At 57.0% G+C, this 23188-nt stretch overlaps 1 protein-coding gene across 1 annotated transcript; it reads left to right on the forward strand.

The window, feature by feature from the left end:
* The first annotated feature begins 6184 nt into the window (after positions 1 to 6184).
* LOC102458104 (digestive cysteine proteinase 1-like) lies at positions 6185 to 22924 on the forward strand. Its single transcript, XM_075908780.2, has 11 exons — positions 6185 to 6316; positions 7475 to 7531; positions 11025 to 11117; positions 11796 to 11968; positions 12583 to 12823; positions 14428 to 14629; positions 15458 to 15651; positions 17656 to 17747; positions 18248 to 18409; positions 19625 to 19814; positions 22335 to 22924. Exons 1-11 carry the CDS (start codon positions 6244 to 6246, stop codon positions 22520 to 22522), a joined length of 1665 nt encoding a protein of 554 aa, XP_075764895.2. The 5' UTR covers positions 6185 to 6243; the 3' UTR covers positions 22523 to 22924.
* The last annotated feature ends 264 nt before the right edge of the window (positions 22925 to 23188 follow it).

Genomic DNA, 23188 nt, shown 5'->3' on the forward strand with positions numbered 1-23188 from the left:
AAGGTAGAAATGCACCACTGGGAATTGAACCCAGGATCTCCTGTTTACAAGGCCAGGGCTTTAGCCAGCTAATTCTCAAACAAGAAGGTTAAACAGGAGTTCGGGATGAGAAATGGTCAGTAATTTCCAGACAAAGTAAAATGGAGCCGACTCACAGCAGCTGAGTATCTGGCCTCATTCACCCCAGTGGAGCTATGGCCGATTCACGCGGGCTGCGGATCCGGCCCCATTCACCCCAGTGGAGCTATGGCCGATTCACGCGGGCTGCGTATCCGGCCCCATTCACTCCAGTGGAGCTATGGCCGATTCACGCGGGCTGCGTATCCGGCCCCATTCACCCCAGTGGAGCTATGGCCGATTCACGCGGGCTGGGTATCCGGCCCCATTCACTCCAGTGGAGCTATGGCCGATTCACAGAGGCTTAGTGTCTGGCCCCATTCACTCCAATGGAGCTATGGCCGATTCACGCGGGCTGCGTATCCGGCCCCATTCACTCCAGTGGAGCTATGGCCGATTCACAGAGGCTTAGTGTCTGGCCCCATTCACTCCAATGGAGCTATGGCCGATTCACGCGGGCTGCGTATCCGGCCCCATTCACTCCAGTGGAGCTATGGCCGATTCACAGAGGCTTAGTGTCTGGCCCCATTCACTCCAATGGAGCTATGGCCGATTCACGCGGGCTGCGTATCCGGCCCCATTCACTCCAGTGGAGCTATGGCCGATTCACAGAGGCTTAGTGTCTGGCCCCATTCACTCCAATGGAGCTTGGGATGATTTTCACCAGATGAGCGTCTGGCAGACTAAGCGATGGGGCCCCTCTGTGTTTAGAGGGCCAGCAGCACAGCGGGGACCCTAGATGGTTGGGATCTTGGGTGATCTCAGTGGGTTCCTTTAGGCCCAATGGAGGGTCTGTGTGTTTCCTGCCCAATTGGGAAGGGGGGTGGGCAGTGCCATGAGGGGCAGTTGGACCTAGCATCTCCAGTGCCAGTAGCCCCAGCACAGGGTGTGGGACTCAGCCTTTCCGCCAGACAAGGATGGCATGGGACCCAATGGGATCAGACCCTGTGCTTTGAGGGTTTGCCATCCTGATGTCTGGGGATGCCCAGCCATCCTCTCGAGGATGCCGAGACTCCGCTGCCCTGGGCACTTCTCCGGGGCAGTCAGGGTGACACAGGAGGGCCAGGATGTCCTAGCTGTGACCTGAACCTCACTGTGATATTCCCCAGCAAGCTTTGCTGCGATGTTCTCAAACACCAGCTCCTGCTGGGACAGCCCCAGGCGGGTGTTACCCATGTGCCGGGCACAGGCAGCGTTAGAAAGATCACTGTGGGTTGAATGGCAGATAAAGTTCACAGATTCGCCTTTACGCGGGTTAGTCCTGGCAGTCATGATGCTAATTGAACAGAGGAACGATCCATACAAAGGAAAAGAGGAACTGGGTGCCTACCATGTTCTAGTTCGTGATTGTACGTGGGATTTGGCTGGCATCACTTTAAATGGTCTGTGAGCCTCCCGGTCGCTCATCATGTTCTGTGGCTCAGAAAGCAACTAGAGCAGCTGCGTGGGGTCATCTCGGCCTGACAGGTAATGCCTGGCTAGTAGACAGGGATCTTTGCACCCCCACAGCCTGTGGGTCTCTTCATCTGATGGCTGATATCTAAAGGCAAAAGACTCAGCATTAGAACCGGTCAGAAAAGAAGTGCGTATGTAAAGTATCAGGTACAGGGGCTTTTGAAAGAGGAGGTTTTCCCGACACTTGGCCCCATGTAGGCGGAGCCAAATGGCGGAAAAGCCTCTTCCGGGGGGAAAAAATTGGAAGAAGCTATGCAAATGTGGAGTGCTATTTGTATAGCTGTTTGGAAACCGTTCCCCCCCCCCCCAAAACAGTGTAGATATAGAGAACAGGGCCGAAATGGGGGGGGGGGAGTACCTGGGACAGGGGGTTGGGGCATGGCTGGGTGTGGGTTCTGGTGGGGGGGTTGAGTGCGGGGTGCAGCCTCTGAGAGCTGGGACATGGGGTTGGGGTGTGGGTGGATGTAGACTCTGGGGGGGTTGGGTGCAGGCTCTGAGCTGGGACGGGGGTGAGGTGCAGGATCTGGGCTGGGACATGGGGTTGGGGTGTGGGTGGATGTGGACTCTGGGGGGGTTGGGTGCGGGGTGCAGGCTCTGAGCTGGGACGGGGGTGAGGTGCAGGATCTGGGCTAGGACAGGGGGTTGGGCAGCTCCCATGAGTGGCCAGCACATCCCTCTGACAGCAGAGCCAAGGCTGGATTCAGGGGATCTCCAGGTGCCACTGCCCGCAAGCACCGCCCCCGCAGCTCCCATTAGCTGCCTTTCCCAGAGCACACGGTGGCCCCTCCCAGGGCTTCAGCGAGACACTTCCAGGAGCAAGGAGAGCCTGGAAGCCTGTCTCAGGCCCCTTGTGCTGCAACGGCTGGATGCCCTGGGCAATTGTCCCTTTGTCTCTCCCCCCCCCCCCTGCATTGGCGGGTCTGGGTCCAGATGTTTCAGCTCGGCCCACTCCCTTCCCGTGTGCCGGAGGGGAGGCTGGAGAACGTGCAGATGAGGCTCAGAGGGAACGGCGTGACTGGTGGGCGGAGGGGAGTAGAAATAGGAAGCCCGGGGGTGGGGGGACGTGCCAGGCAGCACAGGTAGGAGATCAAGTCTCCTAGGGAAGGGCTGGAGAAGATGAGCCCTGCAGAGAGTGCATGGGTCTGTGTGTGTTGTGCACCAGAACCAGCCGTGCTGGGAGGGAGCTGATTCGTTCAGAAAGGGGCCTGCTGGGAGCATCTCTGCCCCGTCCTGACCACAGACACTTGGAGAAGCAGCAAATCTTGCCGGACCATTCTCCACCCGGCCCTGTACGCCTGGCAGAATCACCTCCCGGCTGGGCTGCTGAGCAAATCGCCACCGGGAGTCACCAGGGAGCAGAGGTGAAAGGACGCGGGTCGCCCTGGTGTGCAGCCCCGGCAAGAGCTGGCTGAGCAGTGGCAAAAGCCAGCAGGGGGCTGTTGAAAGAGCAGGCAGGGACCTGGGTTGCCATAGAACAGGACCTATAAGATATTTAGGTTCTTTTCACCCCTGAGGGAGCCAGCTGGAGGGGCGGATCCAGTACCTAGAGAATTGCACCCAGGGGAATTAGGAGCCAGATTGTCATGTTCCCCTGTGACTTAGGAGCCTAACTCTGATTGACCCTCAGTGGGACTCAGGGCTCCTGGGTGAGTTTTGTAAACTGGACTTTAGCTCTTACATCCACATTGAAGAGTTAGCCCAGACGCTGCTCCTGGGGCTACCCCTTCCACCGACACCAGAGCGCCTCTCCTTCAGGAGGGAGGGGCTTTAAGCCGAGACCGGCAGGGACAGCTGAGGGGGAAGGGTGGTATCCCTCCTGCTTCACTAGTGCTAACCTCAAAGGCCAATGGCCCAAACAAGCGTGAGATTTCTAGAGAGGATGTTATGGGGGTTTAGTCTGATTTTTGGCTGCTCACATCCCCCCTGTTTCCCCTTGATCTGTCTGTAACAATGTGTGTGAATACACTTATCGGGGAAGGGATTCAGCCTTCACTGCAGGTGTTCTTCCCCCCCCCCCCACCCCCTGCCAAGCAGTTAACCCTGTCCCCAACCTCTACATCAATTCTGTCCCCTGATTCATCCCATCCCCCACTCCCAGATCTGCCCAGCCCCCACCCTCCGAAACTATCACTTCAGCCCCCCCAACCCAACCACCCCCTCATTTCAGCCTCTTTTGCTTCCTCAAATTCAACCAGCCCATCCCTTCTCCCCCTCAGCTCCCTCACTCCCCCCTCCATCGGAAACGGACACCTCTGTGCTGAGGCCTGGCAAATTGTTCACACTAGACTGAGTCACATGCTGGAAAATGAGCTTTAAGGAAGAAACTCAGGCCAGAGGGCTGCCTGGGGACCGCAAAGATCTTTTCTTTCTCTGTATTCTAGGAGTTGGAGCGAGGAGCAGAAAAAACAAGCCACACAAATTCCGCTGCGGCTCATTAACACACCAAGTGGAAGAAGAATCCAGCCTCTGGCCTATTCTCCGTGTTTCTCTTGGCCACCTGACCCTGGCACGAGTGTTGTGACTACGGAACCCACTGCAAGGCCCTGCGGTAGCAGCGCGTGACCGTTGCACAGAGAGAAGCCGACGCCAGCTTCGCCTTTGGCCCCATTCTCCCCCGCGCCCATCTCTCGCCTTCCACGCACCAGGCCCCACGGCCGGGGGCGGCGGCGCCTCTTCCTTTGCATGGTCCAGCAGCGCGGCTCTTGCTGATAAACAACCCTGGTAGGATTTCCCCGGAAACACTCTGGAGGCTTACTGCAGCCATTTTAGACCTCCCATTAACAAACCGATGAGCCTGGCCCTGCCTCCTCCATCAGAGCCAGTTCCCTTGAGCAACCCTGGCAAATACCGTCAGAGGAAACGGGCAACACACGCTAATGCAGGGAGCCCTGCAGCTTCCAGCCTGCCGGAGGGAAGGCGACCTGGATTCAGATCCCGTGGGAGGCTTCCTCCCAGCAGATCAGTTACTGAAGGAGACTCTGGGCGTCTGTTCTCCCCACTCACCCGCTTATCATCTCTCGCCTTGCACTTAGATCACAAACTCTTTGGAGATAGACCGTCGTTAGGGGCGTACAGCGCCTAGCCCAAGCTAGGTCCTTGCATGGTGGCCAGGTGGTCCCACAATACAAATATATTAGTATCCACTCCTGAAACAAAATACAGGACTATGTAGCACTTTAAAGACTAACAAGATGGTTTATTAGATGATGAGCTTTCGTGGGCCAGACCCACTTCCACTTCATTTTGATCTGAGGAAGTGGGTCTGGCCCACGAAAGCTCATCATCTAATAAACCATCTTGTTAGTCTTTAAAGTGCTACATAGTCCTGTATTTTGTTTCAGCTACACCAGACTAACACGGCTACATTTCTATCACTATCCACTCCTGAGGATGCTCTTCAAGTCCTCAGCTCAAATTCTGCTTTCACTTTCACCGCCTGACTCCATGGACCTCAGCGGATTCATTCCAGCTTCACCCTGGGGAAAGAGCAGAATTTGGCCTGACTTGCTGACGCGCATAGGCATGAGCCGGGAGGAGCTAGTCGAGGGAGCAGGGTTCTTATCGGCTTTGTTTGGGGTTCCCAAGAGCATGCTGACACAGCTGGCTGAGACAGGGTTTGCTGGTGGCCTTGAAAAGGAAGCCAGCTGAAGCAAGTGGAGGGAGCGAAGGCGACCTGAGAATTAGTTACTGAGTGTTTTTCCTTTTCTGCATTCTTCATTTGTTCTTTTTTATTTATTAAAAACACAGACACAGGCACAATTGCCTGACAAAGGGCATCCTGGCTGAAAACTCAGGGATGAGTCAGACTCAAAGTGTTCAGCATCTCTCCAAGATCCGGGCTTGTGGGGCATGGGATTCAACCTAGATCTTTCTAACAGAGATTCTTCACATCCTGGGTGGGACCTCACGCAGCCCAGAGCCACGCTGCCACGAGGGACCACGTGGGCTGCTTTTTGGCACCCACATGGACTTCGGTTGGAGCTGCAGGTGCCCAGCACCTCTGAGAACCTGTGATATCTCACTGTGCCCCCTCCTGCCCGCTGACATCCCCCAAAAGTCTGCTCTTCCCAGTATTAGTCTTCAAGGCTGGCTAAGTGGATACGGCCAGGCTACAGAAAGACAAAGTGCATTCTCCTCCATAGCTGGAGACGGGTCCCAAGAGCCGATGGAAACAAATGGTGCGGAGGAGAGGCGTGAGGTGGAGTCTGGCCCCACAATCGATTTGTCCTGGGCTCCCCTCGCTGTAGGCCAGGGCAGGGCTGCACTGTGGGACCCACGTGGGCACTGTGGCTGGCAGAGACTAAAGCAAAAATGATACAGCACGGCCCACTTCTAGAGCCTGTTCATGCCCCATCCACGGATGTTTCCCAGGATTCAACGATCTCCATCCCAAGCCTGGCATCTTTCGGCCTTGACCTGGCCCGCAACGATCGTGTTTCAATGTGCCCATGCTGAGCCTCTGCGCCCAACCCCGGACCTGCAGGAGCCAATAGGCAGGTTGCAAAGAACCCAGCCTCTTCTTGAATTCAGCAGCATTTTGTTATCCCGCCCATGGGGAAGGGCTGACTTTTCCCATTGGCTGACAGGGTACCAGTGATTGGCATCCAGCCTCCCTTTTAGGGGGCTCCTGGGAGGTTCGGCTGGCAAAGCGGGAGCAAGGGAGGGAGCACCATGGCTCTGCGGGCTGCACCTGTGGCGACCCTCCGGTGGACGCTGATCCTTCTCTTGTGGAGCGGTTCCCTGGGTGAGTTTATCTCCCTGCTAATTCTGCCACACCCTGTATATGGGGGGGGGGGGGTACTGAAAAGGCAGCGAGTGGGTGGGCTCTGCTAGCCTAGCCCTGGGCTCGCAGCATTCACAGTCCTTGCTGGCCCTTCCGTGGCTCCAGAGGCCAGGCCCAGACGGAGGGAGGTGGTGGGGTCGCTGCCTTTGTCTGTCAGTCTGGGAGCTAGTGGCGGGGAGTCCCATGGGGCTGTCTGCCTCCAGCAGCCTTGGTAGAGAATCCCCCTTTATAACCTTGTCCACCAAGTCCTGTCTCTTCCCTGCCCCAAGGGCTATTGCACCCACTTTCAATGGCCTGCCCTGGTGCGATGGGTCTAGAGCTGAGCTCTGGCTCTCAGGTCTGGTGGGAGTTTTCCCTGGCAGAAAGGAGGGGAACAAGGGTAGGAAGTGACAGTCCATAGATGTATTGGGGGGCCCCTGGTTCTGGCCTGGACGGGGATATTGCAGTTCACAGTAGGTGCAATTGCTTGCTGGGCCAGTGAGTGCTGGCATGAGGCAGCCTTTATCCACCAAGGGCAGATCCTGCACCCTGGACACTCTCTGGACTCTCTGGGAGTTGCGGGAGCATGAGATCGGTGGCACTGGTCCCCTACTGCCCTCGGACTTGGTCTGGGGGAGTGGGATGCAGAGGCTTAGTGTAAAGTAGTAACTCTGGGGTAGAGCCGCTGGGGTCCTGTGCCATCGAAGGATGTATGGGGGGAGGGGTGCCCTTACAGAGCACTAGTACCCCGGCCAGGCCATGCTCTTCTCTTCCCTTGCTGGCGTGCCTAGGCGCTGGCACGAGGGGTGTGACACTGCAGCACCCCCTTGGGTTGAAGTTGCAATCGCAACCCAAATCCATGGGTATGGCCCTCAGCTCCCCACCCCCATTACAAAAATGTTTCCAGCCCCACTCTCTGCATGTGAGCCCTGGGGGTCTGGGAATCAGGAGGTCACAGCCCCGGCCCTTCCCGTTCATCTAACTCGCCACCAGCTGGGCTGCTCTTTGCACCTGGCTGGGGTTACAGACACAGTGCTGTGTCCTGGAAGGCTGTGAAGGCTTCACATCCATTCAGCTTCCAGGGGCTGGTCTTGGAGGGGAGGAGCTGCACCTGGCGATAAGATGATCCTTCTCTTCCAGGAGCCAAGGCTAACCTACCGCCAGTCCCCAGGTTCGGAGATGTCTATCACGTTACAGGTAATGCGCCAGGAGTGTGCTTGGCCCTGTGCGTGTGGGGCTGGCGTCTCAAAGAGGGGACTTCTGAGGCTTAATTAATATTTGCCAGTGCCTGGAGAGCCGTGTCTGGAAGGTGCTGTTGAACCCCCTCCTCCTCCTCAGGCTCCCCCAGGGACAGATTTTCACAGGCATTCTGTAGTGCTTAAGGATGCTAGTAAGATTTCCAAAACACCGCGGTAGGCTGAGCACTTAAATCCCCCTGGAAATCAAGGGGTGTTGGGTGCTTATTGGCAGCGCTAGGCGCCTAAATACCTTTGCAAGTGTGGCCCAAAGCACTTTGGCAGGGCAGAAGTGGTGCCAGCTGCAAGTCCAGGGTAGCCGGGGGTCTGAGCACAAGGGTTGGGTGTGGAGGGGGTAGCGCTTCTCCTGTGATGCCAGCCAGGTCTGACTCAGAAATCGGTCCCCTCCCGGTCTGGGGTGCGTTCCAGCCACCAAAGCTGTGGGGCTGCATCTGGAACTGGCACAAAATGCAAAGGAGGGCAGATTTAGAGCCCCTGGCCCCCACCTGTTGGAACACTGGGGTGCAGGGTTTGTCCCCCATGCAAAAGGTGCCATATGATTTGTTCAATCACATCTTTAAACAACCTTCAATTTACCCCCCACCCCACCCCACCCCACCCCTTCCCTTCCCCTCCTCTAGCCCCTTTCAGACCCTGGCAAAGGAGCTTTTTTACCTCTGAAGTGGTTTGCTTAGGCTCCCTATTGGGACAAGACACAACTGAAACTTACACTCTCCTCCTAGCTGGGCTAATGCCCTGGACCCATCATGACCAGCTCTCAGGGCCCGCACCTGGGGGCAGGGAGAGGGATACACTTTACCGGGCCTGGCCCAGGCTGCAAATTGTGCTTTGTGTGGGAGGGGGCCCATGTTAGAAGTTTGTATTGGCCTGAAAAAATTACAGTAGGACCCAGCGAGTTCTCCCTAGAAGGGAAGATTCCAGTAGCTGAAATTTACCTCTGTGCTGCCCCATGTCCCCAACCCCAATCCATCATGAATCTGCAGCCATGAAAAATGATTTGCGCTGAAAATGCTGGACCGTGAAACCAGGCTAGAGAGCACGGGGCAAGCCCTTACTTGGCTTCTGCACCCTCCCGCTGGCTTCAGGGAGTTTGCCTGGGTGCAGAGCAAGCCAGGGCTCAGGATTAGGCCGTCCCCAGATTAAAATCAGCTGTTGGGTCATTCTTAGCTCCCCCTGCAGTCAGCCAGCAGCTGGGCAGCCTGTCTGAGTGTACGGTCTAGGGCTGTGGCCACCAACCAGTCGATCACAATCGACTGGATGATTGTGGGGGCATGGCCAGTCGAGCGTGAGGCAGTGTTCCCGGCCCCCACTTTACTCCCCTCCACCGCTAGCGAGGAGCCCACGCTGGCGCTGTAGCCTTCTGCAAAAATAGATCTAGCTCCGGCTTCTGCAGCATGGGAAGAAAGTCCCACGGCTCCGCGTCAGATCCAGTGCCAGATCTGGAGCAGAGCCTTTGGACTTCTCTTCCTTCCCTGTGCTGCCTTCCTTCCTTCCTTCCTTCCTGCGGCGTGACGGGGGGAGAGAAGAAAGCGCACGCTGCTCCCCGGCCCACAACAGTGCACACGCTTTCTTGTCTTCCCTTCCTTCCCCGTGCTCTGGGGAGGCGGGGGGGGGGGGTAGTTAAGATGGTGGTGCAGGATCCGGAGCGGCTGGATATCTTAAAGGAGCCGCATGTCCGCTTCTTCCAGCATTGCCACAGACCCTGCCCCAGAGATCCTCGTCCCTGGAGACCCCCAGGTACCAGCTGAGCTGCTCCTGCCCCCCTCTCCTGGCCAGACCTCTCACTAGCACCCCTGCTCCCTTACCCCGAAAAGACCCCCCCACCAGCACCCTTCTCCTTGGCCTGACCCCTCACCAGCACCCTGCCTCCTGCCCCTAGCCAGAGCCTCACCAGCACCCTGCCTCCTGCCCCTAGCCAGAGCCTCACCAGCACCCTGCCTCCTGCCCCTAGCCAGAGCCTCACCAGCACCCTGCCTCCTGCCCCTAGCCAGAGCCTCACCAGCAACCTGCCTCCTGCCCCTAGCCAGAGCCTCACCAGCACCCTGCCTCCTGCCCCTAGCCAGAGCCTCACCAGCACCCTGCCTCCTGCCCCTAGCCAGAGCCTCACCAGCACCCTGCCTCCTGCCCCTAGCCAGAGCCTCACCAGCACCCTGCCTCCTGCCCCTAGCCAGAGCCTCACCAGCACCCTGCCTCCTGCCCCTAGCCAGACCCTCACCAGCACCCTGCCTCCTGCCCCTAGCCAGAGCCTCACCAGCACCCTGCCTCCTGCCCCTAGCCAGACCCTCACCAGCACCCTGCCTCCTGCCCCTAGCCAGACCCTCACCAGCACCCTGCCTCCTGCCCACTGGCCAGACACCTATCCCCAGCTTGTTCCTGTACCCTACTTCCACCCAGATTCTGCACCCCCATCCCTATCTCATTCGCTGGCACTCCTGTCCCATGTACTAGATCCCTCGTTTTTGGCCCGACCTCAGAGCATAAAGGGGTCCACAAAATCCACTGACCCTGGAACCCCAGAAGAGTTAATCTGGCCTGAGGCCTTGAATCTCAGACCTACTTGCCCTCCCCCCAGGGCTGGAGTGCCGGGGGTCTCAGCTGGGGCCACATCAGTGAGGCTTGGGAGGGTTTGGAGGGGTTGTTTTTTGCATGTCACTTACATGGTCCCCGACTGATTTTTCTGTGGGTCAGCGACCCCCAACCCAAAACCGGTTCCCCACTCCTCCCATAAATAAAGACAATGCTGAAACATTTTGTGTTGGACATAATATTGTATTTAAAAATGAAGCCTGGCCAACTAGCCCCCAATTGGGGCCAAGTCCCCATCTGGCCGCAGCATCATAACATTTCTGCACCCCTCCCCCCAACCAGAATCCTGAGCCCAACAAACCCCTGAACCCCGTCTTGAGCCCCTACATCATTAGTCTTCTGCCGCAACACTCCTGCACCATCCACACACTGCAAATCTGTCCTGAGCCCATCATACTCCCACCCCCCCTACCCTGAGCCCCTCACACACCCCAACCCAAACTCCTGCACCCCACATCCACAAGCCTGTGGCTTGCTCAGCACCTCAACCCTCCATCTGACCCCAACACTCTCCAGCCTGGAGCCCCCTCCCTGAGCCAGCATCCCCTTCTCCACCTCCTCCTGCACCCTAATCCCTCTCCAGAGCCCGCACCTCCTGTCTCAACCCAGTGAGAGTGAGTCAGGGCTGGGGGCAGTACATAATGGAGAGGAGGGGAGTGGAGAAGGTGGGGCCTGGAGGAAGGGATGGGGTAGATCTTGGCTTGCCCCGACATTTAAAAAGTGATCTTGGGTGTAAAAAGGTTGGAGACCACTGATCTAGGGACAGCGTCCCTAGGGCAAAAATGTGACCTTGTCTCTATGGGATGGACTCAGTTTAACCTGGCTTCTGTCACCGTGTGGTCCTGCAGGTGTTATCAGGCTTCCCTATGCTGAAATCGAGGAGCCCTTTGAAGCCTGGTACAACCTGACCGGAGGCCAGAGCCGGATCCAGTACTACCACGGTAGGTCACCTGAGTGCCGTGGGGGTAGCAGTCCAGGGAGGCAGCATCCTTCTCCCCTTGCCCACGTCTGGCTGCACAGCCAGGCTCTCTCCTCTGAGGTTGGGATGTCCTCTGGGGTTGGGACGTGCCTCAAGATACAGCACCTGGGCCCAGGTCCCGGAGGCGAGGTCAGTTTATGCTCTGTGGGACGAATAAATGAGCTTCTAGTATTACCCCTAAGCATGGAGCTGGGGTCCTGACTCTGGCAGGCTGGGTCTGCCGGAGAGGGAAATCCACGCCAGGGCACTCGGGGGTAGAGCCACCGTGCGCACCGCTCCGGTGAGTTCCCTGGTTCTTTGCTGCAAAGCAGCTAATGGCTTCAGGTCACAGCTGCTGCAATGGCACGGCCCAGCCTCTTCTGTCCAGCCAGCCTGCTTCTCCTCGCCTCTCCTGCCAGCAGCGTAGCAGGGCAAGTCCTCTGGTGAACCAGTGCTGAGTGTGGGGACCTGATCCTGTCCTAGGGAGCACAGCCCCTGGCAAGGCCTGCGTCTCCCAAAGCCCCGTTGCTCAGCACAGAGTGAAGGTTTCCTCCATTCCGCTTCTCCTGGCCCCGCGGGAGAGCTTAGTGCGCCCAGCATGGCTCCCCTGGAGGGCTGAAGCCCTCCACGGTAACTGCTTGCCCTGGGCGCCTCTCTGCAGGCCAAGTCATCACATACCAGCTTGGCTCCCTGAAGCCATTTGGCGCCAGTTTCAAGGTGACCCCAGAAACCACGGAAACCCAGGTGAACGTCCGGAAGTGCTTCCGGGTCAACGGCACAGCCGGGGATCTCATCAGCCCACAGAGCGTCTTCCCCACTCTGGACGGCTTCAAGGTGAGCCCCTGTCTCGGGGCTCCTGCCAAGGAAGGGCCCCAGAGAGCAGGCCTCCTGCTCAGGGTCTGGGCTGCTTCCCTCCAGCTTCCTCGCCCTGCTCCATACCCCCGGGCCGCTGGCCATGGTGCTGCAGCCTTGCAAAGTGCACATGGCCCGGGGCTCGGCGGCACAGTGCATGATGGGTAACGGAGCCAGCGCATCCCTTCCCCTGGCAGTGATGTTCCGAGGCAGATCCAGCCCCGCCCTGAGAGAGGTGCATCGCCACGGAAACCATGAAGCTTGTGCCAGGGCTGAAGGTGGGCCCGAGTGACCCTTCCGTGGGTGCGCAAGTGAAGAGGGGTCCCTCTCCCCCTCGTGCACCCTGCCAGGGATAATTCACTGCAGAGGGTGGGGGTTTCTCCCTATGTGCACTCCAGGGGGTACGTCCCCCAAGGGGGGAGATGCGAGTTAGGCCTGACCGCCGCCCCCATCCCGTTGCTCACAGCTTGCACAGCTGCTGCCGGAGCACCGCGGGCAGGACCTTGTATGTGCACCATAGAGACCCCCTCTTGCACCGGCATTTAGCTGTCCTGTCTCGTGCGGAAATGTGCCCCTAACGCCCGCTGCCTCCCCAGCCCGTGCGGGAGGAGTCCTACAACGGGCAGCTCTGCGCCGTGTGGCAGAACGTGTCCTACTGGGGCCGGAAGAAGAACGTCTACACCTTGTGGGTGGCCAGCTCCGCCGGCGGCCCCGTGCCCGTCCACTACGAGATGCGGGGCTTCAACAGCCTGCTGGGCTCCCACTACGACAAGTACGAAATTGACTACAGCGGCTTCGCCCGCCGCTTCCCGGCCAGCGTCTTCAGGCTGCCACGTGGTAAGTGCACCACTGCCCTGGTCTGTGGGAGGCTCCAGCCTCCCCACCCCAGAGTAGTGGGAAAGGAGGTGGCTGTGAGGCCCATGCCAGGGAGCAGCGGGGAGAGATGAGGCCACATGGCTCCAGCCCCCAGAGCACCGGGGAGGGAGGCGGCGGCGTGACCTGAGCCGCCCCGGAGGACGGGCACTTTGGGGCAGCAACACTCTGCCCCGGGACGCCCACAGTAGGTGGCGGAGCGTGGGCAGGGCCAGACTGGTGATTTGGGAAGGCAGAACCTTCTCCCACCTAAGCCACCAGACGCTCATGGGGCTTGGTGACTCTGGGGCCTGTGCTTGGAAACCCACTCGTGCCTGTGGGGATGGCTGTGGTGAACGCTGGCGCTGGCAAACCTCGCACTGCGCAGAGAAGTGTCAACATCCCACACGGCCCCTCGGCTGGTGTACAGAGGTGTAGTTCTGCTGGAGCTTGTTTACGCCCGTGAACAGCCATTCCCCGCCCTTCCCGAACCAGGCTGGCTAACTTGCCAGGCTCCATGGGCCTCAAATTTTCTGGCCCCCGATGGACTGAAGCCACACCCAACGGGAAAAGTGACACTGCCCTGGCCCAGCCTACACTCCGGTGTCACCCCACGGTTCAGGTTAGGTGCCGTTGGCATGGGCAGCACCATTGGCTTCTGTTGCGGAGGGTTTTGAGAAACTCAAGCCCAAGGAATTTCAGAGAGGATCAAGATCTTCGGGTTTGAAACGTAACGGGATGAGTAGTACAAAAGAGCTTTCATCCCTTAGCTCCGAATCCAGCCGGCGACATGGGGAGGGCCCTCTGCAATTGGTGCAGGGCCGGATGTAAACCCCTGCCCCAACCGTGAGGGAGCTACTCCAGATTAACAGCCCTGTAATAGCAAAATCTGGCCTAGTCACTGCCTCTAGGCCAAGCACAACTTTTGGTGTGGCAAGAAGTGACCTGGGGAAGACCCTGCTTGATTTATGATTGATCTGAGAAAGTAGGTCCTGCTCTTTACAGTCTTTGCCCTGCCTGTCTGTTCCTGGGATAATCTGGATTTGCCACAAACTTGTCTCAGACGGTTTCTTCTGCCCCGGTCCCTTGGAGTTGCCAGTTGTCCAGTATTCACCCGGACAGTCCGGTATTTGTGGGCTCCTTCCAGTTAAAAAAAAACCCAGGAAATACCAGACATGTGAAATGTCCACTGTTTCCCTTGGATGGAAGCCCGCGGGGACCATTTTCCCCTCCACATTTGGCGGGAGAGTGAAGAGTGCAGCAGAGTTGTAGCAAAGAGGGCATGGGGGGCATTTGCTGGGCGCCATGCTAGGGTGGCGCCGGGCTGGTGTGGGAGCGGAGTGCATACTGCTCTGGCCCGCGTGACCAGCAGAGATGGTGGCCGTCTTAAAGGGGCAGCTTCCTTTAAAAAATATAACTATTTTTTTGTGTGTGTTCCACAGTTCTGTTCTGGGGGGTGCTTTTTTTTCTTATCAACTTTGGTCTCCCCCATTTTTTTCGCCTCAACAAAATTTTTTCCCATTTTTGGGGGGAGACAGTGTTCAGTATTTTTTTGTTAAACTATCTGGCAATCCTACGGTCCCTCCTAGGTCTAACGTGCGAGCATTGGCCTGGAGCGGGGCCAGAGCACCGGATCATGGCCAATCCGATGCAGGAGTTTGTCGGGAGGATTAGAGAGACAGACACGGTCCATCACCGGCTGTTCCACCACTACAAGGAGAAGTTCAGGAAGACGTACCGCAGCGAGAAGGAGAGGGAGCACAGGAAACACACTTTCATCCACAACATGAGGTAGGGGGTGCCCAGGAATGGAAAGGAGGGATAAGAGGGTTTGATGAAGCATCTCAAGGGATGACCCAAGGCACCAGCAAAACAAACTGGTTGCTTGCTAGAGGTGTCTTCTAAAAATGACGGAAGTGACTTGTTTGCATATGGCTGCGCTGGGGAACTCTTTCAAAAGGGAGGATACGCTCAGGTACGGGTTTCACTGCACCCTGTGCCTGGAACAAACCCGGGACACTGTTTCGGAGTGTGATGTTTGGGTGCGGATCTTTGAATGTCCAGCTCAAGAGCCATCAAGCTCCGTTTTTTTTCAGCAGAGCCGAGCAACTGTAGCTCGTGGATACTTGGCCCACATTGAAAATCCAGCCCCAGGCGTCTCCAGCTGGACGCCCAAAAAACCAAAGGGGCTGGGGGCTGGAAAGTTTGCCTGCAAACCCCTGCCCTCTCCCACCCCAAAGCAGGTGGAATCTCTTGCATGACATTCCTGCACCCACCACCCCACGTGCAGCTTTGAGGGCCAGCACTAAGTGCTAAGGATGACTGCTCTACAGCCTCCATCATGGCCCATGGAAGCTGACCCAGATCTGCCCCATGCCCTTCCCTTGCTTTGCAGGGCTGAGCTTCTCCAGGCTCCAGACTAGGGGCCTCTGATCAGCCGGTGGAAGGAGGAAACAGCTCCTTCTGGGGTGGCTTCGCCCAAGCGCCCTGACATGGCGAGGGGCCTCCCGGGCCAGTTGTGACAGTTTGGTTTTGGGGTTTCTGGCTGCAGGCAGGGTGCCCACAAGCCCATGCTGCCTGCGGCCCAGTTCCCTCCTCTATGCCTCCCTCCCCACCCAGGTACGTCCACTCCAAGAATCGGGCCAACCTGCCCTACAAGCTGGTGCTGAACCACCTGGCCGACCGCACCCCGGAGGAGATGGCCGTGCTGCGGGGGCGGCTCAAGAGCGGGGCTCCCAACAACGGGCAGCCCTTCCCGTCCAAGGGGTACGAGAGCCTCGTCCTCCCGGAGAGCCTGGACTGGAGGCTGTCTGGTGAGTGAGGCTTGCGGTGCTCCGCCGCCCATTCTAACCTGGTCTCGCTGGAGCAGCGGGGAGTCCAGGCCCTGCCGAGGGGCTCTCCTCTGGAAGGGAGTGGGTCCCATTGCTGTGATGCACTGAGGGTTCCCTGCCTTCGCCTGACGAGCTAGTGTAACCCATTCGAAGGGCAGAGCTTCCTCTCTAGCAGCCGGGCTGAAGGGTTTCCTGAGCTGAGCTCGGCTACCACATTTCAAGGACATGGGCCTACCCTGGGGGCCGAGTGTGCATAATTTTTGGTGGTGCCCAGCAGAGCTGTCCGTCTAGAGGACTGATTGGGGTCACCACCCCAAGCCCTGTGCCTTGGGGGCCCCGTACGCCAGGGACTCACAGGGCCCAGGGCAGCCTGGGGAGTTAGTGGGGGCCTGGCACCGGCAGCAGCGAGCGACCCAGCCCCAGCCCACGGTGCTCTGCCCTGTGTTGCTAGCTCCTGGCAGTGAGGAGGCAGAAGTTGGAAAGAGGCAGGGCAGGGTGGGGGCTTGGGGGCAGAGCAGAGCAGGTTGGAGCCACGTCGCTCACTGCTGCCGGCACCATGCTCCCCAGGTTCATGGGCGGGATGGCTTTGAACAGCCCAAGCATCTTGCCCATAATCCGGTGCCCATGAAGACAGGCCCATGTTCCGGACTATGGGTGGGACATGGACCCCACAGGCCCATATAACTCGCCATCTGTGGAGCCCACCTCCCACTCTAGCAGCTAGACCATGGAGGAGTTTTGAGTCTCATTCTGCCTCCACCTACTGGAGCAAGCCTTTAGCTCAGGCGGCGGCAGCAGCTTTCAGCTCTGAGGCCGCGTCTACACTAGGAAACTCCTTCAAAATTGGTAAATTCAACTTAACTCCCGATTGTACAAAATCAAACTAGCATGTTCACACAACTGGGAAGCCTCGAAATGAGTCCGAGGCAGGCTCCGTTCATGTGGACGCGCTACCTCGGACGTAGAACCTCAGGAAGCACTGGAGAGTCATTATTTCAAATTACTCTGAGGAGTAGTTATTTAGAAATAGCAGCACCTGACCGTCCACACAGCTGTTATTTTGAAATAACTGTTTTGGAATTAGCGTTACTCCTGATGAAAAGCAGGAGTACAGTTTTCGAATTCTGCAGTTTATTTCAAAATAACAGGTGTGGTAGTATGGATGCTCTGCTTATAAATTCGACCTGGGGGGGTTATTTTGAAATACAATCCTAATGTAGACCATGGCAGGGGGTTCCAGGTTTAAGCCCCATAGAGGGCCGAAGTAGGATCTGTTACTCTCCGTAAAAAGGAGCTTTTCTGCAAAATGGACACTTTCCTTTGGAAGAATGTGGGAGGCTTTCCTAGAATCATAGGAAGAGACCTCAGGAGTCATCAAGTCCAGCCCCCTGCCCAAGGCAGGGCCAATCCCAACTAAATGAACCCAGCCAGGGCTTTGTCAAGCCGAAACTTAAAAACCTCTAGGGATGGAGACTCCACCCCCTCCCTAGGGAACCCAGCCCAGCGCTTCCCCACCCTCCTAGTGAAATAGTTTTTCCGAATATCCAACCTAGACCTCCCCCACTGCAACATGAGCCCATTGCTCTTTATTCTGCCATCCCTCACTACTGAGAACAGCCTCTCTCCATCCTCTTTGGAACCCCCCTTCCGGAAGTTGAAGGCTGCTATCAAATCCCCCCTCACTCTCCTCTTCTGCAGACTAAACAAACCCAAATCCCTCAGTCTCTCCTCATAGGTCATATGCTCCAGCCCCCTAGTCATTTTGCTTGCCCTCCGCTGGACCCTCTCCAATGTGTCCACATCCTTTTTGTAGTGGGGGGCCCAGAACTGGTCACAATACTCCAGATGTGGCCTCACAAGAACTGAATAAAGGGGAATAATCCCTTCTCTGGATCTGCCGGCAATGCTCCTCCTAATGCCCCCTAATATGCCATTAGCCCTCTTGGCTTTAAACCCCCTAAACTACCTCACTGCAACCCTCCCCAGGCGCCGTGACCCCAGTGAAGGACCAGGCCGTGTGCGGCTCCTGCTGGAGCTTTGCTGTCACCGGGGCGATGGAGGGCGCTCTGTTCCTCAAGGTGAGAGCCCGGCTGCTGTGTGCGTCTAGGGAGGGGGTAGCTCAATCTCCAAGGCAGCTGGTGCACCTGAGCCCCAGACGGCGCCTGGCACCACGGAGCGGCTGCTGCTGGAGCTGCCAGGGCTGGGCATTAAGGTCGGGGCACTGAAGGGGAACGTGGCCTGAATCCAGGGCTAGCTTCTGGCTGCTGCTAAAGAGCAGCGGGTAGAGATGGAGTGTGCTGTGTGGTCCTGCTAGACACAACACGCCTGGGAAGCAGAGGCCTCCCCTCGCTCGGGGAGAGGAAGCAAAGGGCGGGGTAATCCTGGAATGGGACAGCGGGCAGCTGGGCACACCCCAGTGACCCCCCCTCCTTTGGCATATTTGGCTGGCGCAGGCAGACAACAGACCCCTCTCAGATCAGGGAAAGTCCCATCCTCCCTCTCCTCTGGGCTTTGCGCGTTACCCAAGGGATTCTGGAGCTCTTGGCTGGGACGCTGACTTTCTCCCGGCTCTCCCCAGACCGGCGTGCTGACCCCGCTGTCCCAGCAAGTCCTGATCGACTGCTCCTGGGGCTTCGGGAACCACGCCTGCGACGGCGGCGAGGAGTGGCTGGCGTACGAGTGGATGATGAAGCACGGTGGCATTGCCAGCACTGAGTCCTACGGGCCGTACATGGGCCAGGTGAGTGCTGGGCTGGCACCAGAGGAGAACAGAGGGTGGAGGAGGTGCACTGTACCCTATCCGGGGCATGCACACGCCACTTCAGAGACTCCAGGCCTGCCAGAGGCAAGGTGGCCTTGTGGTTAGAGCCATGGATTGTGACCTGAGTCCAATCCCCAGCTAAGCCGGGCTCCTTCTGCGACGCAGGCAAAGTGCCCCGGGTTTCCAATTAGGCCCCGAAGGCGTGTGCCTAGGGGTGCCTGACCTCTCCCGCACTGTGTGCCACAGGAAGGTCGGCTGATGAGGGAGGGGGCATTCAAGGTGATCCTCCATGAGCTGCGTAAAGGTGCAAATCCAGCCCTGGTGCTGAGCAGCTGCTGCACCCACCACTCTCCAGCGTGAATGGGGGTGCTGAGGAGCTCTGCAAAGCAGAACTGTGTCCTGACGCTGCCTGTGTCTCACCTCTGTCACCGTCAAACAGACTCAGCCCTGCTCTGCATCGTGCGGGGGGCTGCAGGACGCTGAGGGTGCGTCTAAACTACATGGCTCCATCGACGGAGCCATGTAGATTAGGCTGATCAGCAGAGGGAAATGAAGCCGCGATTTAAATAATCGCGGCTTCATTTAAATTTAAATGGCTGCCGCACTCTGCCGATCAGCTGATGATCAGCTGTTTGTTGGCAGATCAGGGCAGTCTGGACACTCCCCTGTCCACATGAAAGCCCTTTATCGACCTCCCCCTTATGCCTCATCCCGTCGACGGAGCCATGTAGTTTAGATGCACCCTGAGATGATCCAGCATGGGATGGGGGGGAGCTGTGCAAGTGTCTAGGCAGGAGAGCCGCGAGGCCAGAGCTCCCGCCTTGTGCATGAGCGTGACTTCTCACTCGTGAGCTGCTCCATTGCACCTTGCACGGCCAGGGCTTGCTGACAGCTGTCACTAGCTCCTCAGAGCCTGGCGGTGGCTGGAAAGGACATTGTGGGTCTGTGGAAACTTGGGTGTTTGATCCAGTCCCTGAGTAGTTCAGCTGGGTGCCAGGGTGGGGAGGAGAATTTGGGGTCTCCAGCAATGAAACTTCCTCCTTAGCCAGGGGCGTGTTAACAGCTCAGCACTGCCTGCCCGCCCCTTGGCTGCCTTCTCTGCTCTGCAGAGGAGAGATCTGGCTGGTGGGCAAGGCTGTGGGTTTGGCTGCAGTAGCCTTGTCACCCAGTTCCCGCCCCGGCTTTCCCCTGCAGAACGGCTACTGTCACTACAACCAGTCTGAGCTAATCGCCAGTGTCGCCGGCTACATCAACGTAGACCCCGGTAACGTCACAGCCCTGAAAGCGGCTCTCTACAAGCACGGCCCCCTGGCTGTGAACATCGACGCCTCTCCCAAGTCCTTTGCATTCTACGCCAATGGCGTCTACTACGAGCCCTCCTGCGGTGAGTCTTGGGCAGCGCGAGGGTCTCCGCTGGGCGGGGACTTTGCTTGTCTCCAGTTGGACAAAGCAGCCCCCCCTGGGACAAGCAGAGGCAGCTGCTGGATCCTGCCACAGCCAGGTCAGACCAATGGGCATCGTGTCTAGGATCCTGTTAATTAACCACTTGGTGCTTGGCATTTCCTTTGGCTGTCCTGTTCCCGTGAGCTCCGGCGCTAACAGAGATAAGAACATAGAACGGCCAGACTGGGTCAGACCAAAGATCCATCTAGCTCAGTGTCCTGTCTGCCCACAGTGGCCAATACCAGGTGCCCCAGAAGGAGGGAACTCAACAGGTAATCCTCACGTGATCCCTCTCCTGTCATCCATTTCCAGACAGAGGCTAGGGACACCATTCCTACCCATCCTGGCTAACAGCCATTGATGGACCTAACCTCCAAGAATCTATCTAGCTCTTTTTTGAACCCTGTTGAAGTCCTAGCTTTCACCACATCCTCTGGCTATAAGTTCTACAGGTTGACTGTGGGTTGAGTGAAGAAAAGCTTCCTTTTGTTTGTTTTAAACCTGCTGCCTATTCATTTCATTTGGTGACCCCTAGTTCTTATATTATGGGAATAAGTAAATAACTTTTCAATATTCACTTTTTCCACAGCACTCATGGTTTTATAGACTTCTATCAGATCCCCTCTGAGTCTCCTCTTTTCTAAAATGAAAAGCCCAAGTCTCTTTAATCTCTCTTCATATGGGACCCGTTCCAAACCCCTCATCATTTTTGTTGCCCTTTTCTGAACCTTTTCCAATGCCAATATATCTTTTTTAAGATGAGGCAACCACATCTGTGCACAGTATTCAAGATGTGGGTGAACCATGGTTTTATATAAAGGCAATAAAGCGGTGTTTTTTAAACTGTGTTCCGGGGTATACCAGTGTGCCACGGAGAACAACAGAATTAAAAAATGGCCGCCCTTAAAGGGGCGACTTTTTTTACTCAACTTTCCCCCCGACCCTTTTCCCCCGACCCCTTTTTTTTAATATTGTTTGGTGTTCCTTGGTCTTAAAGTTTAAGAAACACTGCAATAAAATATTCTCTGTCTTATTCTCTATCCCCTTTTTATGATTCCTAACATTCTATTTGCTTTTTTGACGGCCACTGGACACTGAGTGGATGTTTTCAGAGAACTATCCACAATGACTCCAAGATCTCTCTCTTGAGTAGTTGTAGCTAAATTAGTCCCTATCATATCATATAGAGTAGCCCAGTGTCTGTAATGCTGATGTACACGGCCACGCCCCCTGGCCGTGTACGTCAGCGCCCTGCCCCCCTTCCCCTCCCTCCGTGGCGGCTCGGCCGAGTGCTGTGCCGCTCAGCTGAGCCCCGGTGGGAGGGGAAGGGGGGCAGGGTGCTGACATGCACGGCCGGGGGCGTGGCCGTGTACATCACTGCCCCCCCTTCTCCCGCCCACCATGGCGCTGAGTGCTGCACCCCTCAGTGATGCCGCTGCAGGGGAGGGGAAGGAGGGGCGGTGATGTAGACAGCCCCAACCCCTGGCCATGTACATCACCACCCCGCCTCTCCTCCCCCGAGGCGGCCTGGCTGAGCAGGCAGCACTCAGCCGAGCTCCACAGCGGGAGGAGAAGGGGAAGGGGGGTGAGGAGAGATGGAGGGGAGAGAGGCAGGAGGAGGAGAAGAGAAAGAAAGAGACGGAGAGAGAGGCAGGAGGCAGAGGAGAGCTGAGAGAGAGGGGGAGGCAGTAGGAGGAGAGCGAGAGAGAGGGAGCGAGAGACTGGAGGCTCAGGAGAGACCAAGGTGGAGGAGAGACCTGAAAATCCCTTCTTAGGACGGGCTAATTGGCTAGTTATATGTATAGTTGGGATGATTTTTTCCAATGTGCATTACTTTACATTTATTAACAGTACATTTCGTTTGCCATTTTGATGCCCAAACACTTAGTTTGGTGAGATCTTTTTGAAGCTCTTCACAGTCTGTTTTGGTCTTAGCTATCTTGAGCAGTTTGGTATCATCTGCAAATTCTGCCACCTCACTGTTTACCCCTTTCTCTAGATCATTTATGAATAAGTTGAATCGAATGTGTCCCAGGACAGACCTTGGGTGATCCCACTAGTTACCTTTCTCCACTCTGAAAACTTACCATTTATTCCTACCCTTTGTTTCCTGCCTTTCAACCAGTTATCAGTCCATGAAAGGACCTTCCCTCTTATCCCATGTCAACTTACTTTACTTAAGAGCTTGTCAAAGGCTTTCTGGAAATCTAAGTATACTGAATCTGCTGGGTCGGTCTTGTCCACATATATGTTGACCCCCTCAAAGAACTCTAGGGCTTTGTCTACACTGCAGGGTTTTTGCACAAGAAGCTTTTTGTGGAGGAGATCTTCCGCTAAAACTTCTTGCGCAAAAGCGCGTCCACACCTCAGAAAAATCAATGTGCTTTTGCGCAAGAGTTCACACTGCATGGACGCTCTTGTGCAAGAAAGTTCTGATGGCCATTCTTCTCCTTTCTCCTAGGAAACAAGAGCAACGAGCTGGATCATGCGGTGCTAGCCGTGGGCTACGGGGTCCTCCAAGGGGAGAGCTACTGGCTCATCAAAAACTCCTGGTCCACCTACTGGGGGAACGACGGCTACATCCTCATGTCCATGCGGGACAACAACTGCGGAGTGACCACGGCCGCCACATACCCCGTCCTGGCCTGACCATGGACACGCGTGCCGGGCCTGTTCCCCTAGCCTGGCCGAGAGACAAGCTAGCCCTGGAAAGAGACCCACTCAGCTGCCTTGGCAGAGCTCTCGCTACGCTCCAGTTATGTGGAGACCTAATAGCAGGTCACTTTAATACCCACGTATCTTCAGCACCACAACAGGGCTGGTAAATCAAGACCCTGCTGACATCTCTACCCCCCACACATGCCTGCCATGGTCACGGCGCTAACCGTGTAGAGCAGTGCGTGGGAGATGGCAAGCCACGGACACTGGGGCATAGGGAGAGCCAAGCCGGGCCACTGATGGAAGCCATCACAGTGAGGGTCTCTGCCACGCTGTGCCACAGAAGGCAGCTGAATCCTCCAATGTACAACAATAAACACCAGGAGAGAAGTTTGCCGTGTCTGTGTGTTTAAGGGGGGAGCTGGGGTAAGCAAGGTCTCGCCTTGCCTTGTCCTCACGGGGATCAGAGCGGGGTACCTGTCTTGTAGGGCCAGTTGCAAGGCAGGGAATGGAGCTCCCATGGGGGAGATGAGGGGGAAAGACCTGGCAGTTCAGGGCTCCTTGAACCCAAGCTACCTGTGGCCTAGGGTATCCCAGCCCAGCTCCTGCTTCCAGCCAGGCTCCCTCAGCAGGGAGGGGTCCCTAGCTCAGTGGGGA

This window comes from Pelodiscus sinensis, chromosome 26 (assembly GCF_052426305.1).
Source record: "Pelodiscus sinensis isolate ZL-2025 chromosome 26, ASM5242630v1, whole genome shotgun sequence".
Classification (NCBI taxonomy): domain Eukaryota; kingdom Metazoa; phylum Chordata; order Testudines; family Trionychidae; genus Pelodiscus; species Pelodiscus sinensis.